Source organism: Priapulus caudatus, unplaced genomic scaffold (assembly GCF_000485595.1).
Source record: "Priapulus caudatus unplaced genomic scaffold, Priapulus_caudatus-5.0.1 Scaffold718, whole genome shotgun sequence".
Taxonomy (NCBI): Eukaryota; Metazoa; Priapulida; class Priapulimorpha; order Priapulimorphida; family Priapulidae; genus Priapulus; species Priapulus caudatus.
Window position 1 is genome coordinate 151,071 of NW_014577779.1, and position 3,421 is coordinate 154,491.

At 37.8% G+C, this 3,421-nt stretch overlaps 1 protein-coding gene across 1 annotated transcript; it reads left to right on the forward strand.

Annotated features, from left to right (window-relative positions):
- The first annotated feature begins 321 nt into the window (after window positions 1-321).
- Window positions 322-2,667, forward strand: LOC106813048. Its single transcript, XM_014817094.1, has 2 exons — window positions 322-1,539; window positions 2,131-2,667. The coding sequence occupies exons 1-2, from the start codon at window positions 455-457 to the stop codon at window positions 2,426-2,428; spliced, it is 1,383 nt and encodes a 460-aa protein (XP_014672580.1). The 5' UTR covers window positions 322-454; the 3' UTR covers window positions 2,429-2,667.
- Window positions 2,668-3,421: the final 754 nt, after the last annotated feature.

Below are 3,421 nucleotides of genomic sequence, written 5' to 3' on the forward strand. Positions count from 1 at the left end.
TGATATGGAGCCAGCCACGTCCTCACGCCATGATGTGCAGCCAGCCACTTCCATATCATACGGCAATCCAGAGTCAAGCACGTCCCTGGCTCACCATGTAGACCCTTCGTGTGTCACATCTGACTATCCTGTTGAACAAGCCTTGATGCTTAATGATGATTGTCATGATCTACAACCCTATGATGGAGTAGAGGTGGATGGCCTTAGTATGACTGATACTGTCATATCGTCGCCAGATGAAAGTGATAGTGACATGAGCGATGTAATCTCTATCTTAAATGAACAATCAATTTCCAAGCCTATACCAGCTATTAACACAGATCGTACGTACTTTGCAGACAAACCAAGGATTTTTTTCCTAAATACTGAAAAGTCTGAAAAAGGAAAGAAATGTCAGCTAAAGAAAAGTGACAGAGTTTTCAAAACCAAACATGCATGTCTGTATTGTAGAAAGATGGTCTGTAAGCCAACCGCTCACATGTGCGCTGTCCACAAAGACCAAAAGGAAATCATTAGTCTTACCCATTTAATGAGAGCAGAGTGTGACAATGAAACAACCAGAGAGCAGAAAGTTAAAGAACGTCAACGACAGGTGAATATACTTCGCAACAAGGGTAACCACATGCACAACCTCCGTGTGCTCGAAGCCAATGAAGGTGAAATTATTTTGAGCAGAAGACCAGCAGCACCAGGAACTGTCTATTTAGACAGCTATGGACCTTGCAAACATTGTTATGCATGGTGTTGCGACATGACAAAACATCAGAATTACAGATGCATTGGTATGATTGATAAAACTACCAAGGTCAGTAAAAGATGTGCTGAATTGCAAAGTGATATTTTGAAGGGAAGATACAGTGATGCATCCCAGCTACTAAAGGATGAGGTTTATCCCCGCATGTTGAATGATGAGGTAACACAGATAGCCACAAGTGATCCAATCATTGTTGAACTAGGAAATTCCTGGATAAGAAAGTCTAGAAAGAATAAGCTGCGAAGAGCCAATTATGCAAGCACAAAGATGAGGACAGCAGCTCGGTTACTGAAAACTCTGAGAAGATTTGATTCAACACATGTGAATATGACAGATTTCCTGGTTCCAGCAAAATTTGAAATGGTAGTCTCTGCCACTGTGAAAACCTGTGGTGGAACTGAAGATAGTTTCTCGCATCCTTGCACTGCCATCAAACTTGGACACGACATACAGCGAATGACAGATATTAAGGAAACAAAAGCACTCATGGATGGAAACAAGCAGCAACAAGTGAATGCAGAGAACTTCAATAAATTAATGAGAAAGAACTGGCATGAGCATATAACATCGCTTGCTAATGCTGTAATAACAGAACGTAATTTCAACAAGTTAGTGTTACTTCCAAAGCCTGATGACTTGAAAAAACTCTCAGACCACATCCAAGGAGAAATAGGAAAGATGGATGTAATTAAAGACAAAAGTGACTTCAGGAGAGCTGTGGAATTGGTTGAGGCTCGCCTTCTTACTTACAACAAAAGACGGCCGGGAGAACTTGAGGCTATAAGGTGAGGAATAAGTTAAACATTGAAGTTCTTTTACCCTATACTATTTTGTATTCTAACATGGCAGGGTAGTGCACAAAAAAGGAAAATCCTCAAGGAAGTTAACACGAGCTGCAATCTGTTCTTATATTTAATGTTGGTCCTCATATTTTCCTAAGTACGTCTTTCCTAATCGTACTTCTAAGCATAATACTATTTGTTAGAAAACTCTGGTGGCATCATTGTCATAAAAGAATCCAATCATGCATGTTTCAAAAATACTATTTGGGTCCGCATAGGCAAAGTCCTATTTGATACCATGTTGATCAACACAGTCTAATCGTTCTGTTTAAAAAAATAAAATATAAACTACTTGGATACCTATACTTGTGTTGTCAAATTCTTGTCAAGGTTATTAACATTTCAGCAAGCAAGCATCAAGGTTTTATAAACTTGTGCTAGCGTATGCGATTCAGAAAATATACATATATATATTAACAGCTGCCTGCAGTTTTATGTAAATAATGCTAGCATATTATCTTGCCAGTCATCATTATATTTAAATATGTAACATATATTACTGTATTATATTTCTTAACGTTTTCTGTTTATCAGCTTGCAGCACTACACTAATAGACCAGAAGAAGAAGAAGACCACCTAGAAGAGTTTAGGGCAGATTTGACAGATCTCGAGAAGCAACTGGTTAGATCACATGAAGTACTGACTGTACGAGGCAAACGAGGACGGCCTGTACCTGTGCTCATCCCACCTGATGTGTGTCATCTTTTAAAGTTAATATCTGATGAAGATGTTCGGCGTATGGCTGATGTACAGGGTTCTCCGTATCTGTTTCCAAATTATGGTAAGAGGTTAAAAAAATTGCGTAGCTATTTACCTCAAATTTACTGTTAATGAATGCAGTACAGTCGAACCTCATTACTCCTAACCTCTTAAGGCATTGAAGATTAATATGTTGTAAAGGTGGTACATTACAACCAGTTAATAATTCCATAAATAATGGATACAAATTCCGAACTTGGAGAATTATAGTACTTTTAGTATACGGGTGTAAACATTATAAACGGGGTACATTGTATCAAGATTCGACTGTAGTTGGTCAATATTTATTTGTGTAACCCGTCGAGTAGCGGAAGCTGATCTATAGAGAAAATGCAGCCTCAGTGGTGATGTTCTGAAGTGAATCGTATGCCCTAACCACACTGGTGCCTGAAACATGCAATGTGTCAATAACATTAATGTTGTTATTTATTATAAGTTTATAATATTCAAAAGGTTATGTTGCATTGAAATTGTAATTAACTTGCCCTGAACTTGTAAAATCTACACTACTGAGAAAGTATGTCGCTACAACATGTCAGGTAATGTGCAGGGTTATAATACATAGTCATAATTAACTCACCCATATTGGAATTTAATACCGGTTGGTTTCTAGTTCTTAAACCTGGTGTTTTTAGTCAAATTGACATAATCAAATTGTTTTTACCCCTCCGAATGTCTGTTTGTGGTTCTTCCTGATTTTAACAATTATATAATTGTTAATCGGTAGAGTTGGGACCGTTAAAATATACCGAGTTAAGGAGAATGCTAGGTTAGACTTAGTACTAAAATACATAGAGACATAGGGAACAGAATTGTTTTTGCAAATCTAGCGGTTTACCGAGGTAACCAGTACTGAGTAGGTGGAGCTAGTCTACTGCGTCTCTCTGTGTGTGTATGTATGTACGTAAATACTACGTATGTATATATATATATCCCATTTGCATGTAAAGGAGTACAAAACTGCTCAAAGATAAAACTGTACGTTTAGTTGATATCTGCAGCTGTGCTAGAATAATTATGAGATACTAAATAAGGCAGATAAGGGCTATATGTCTCCCTGGGTAC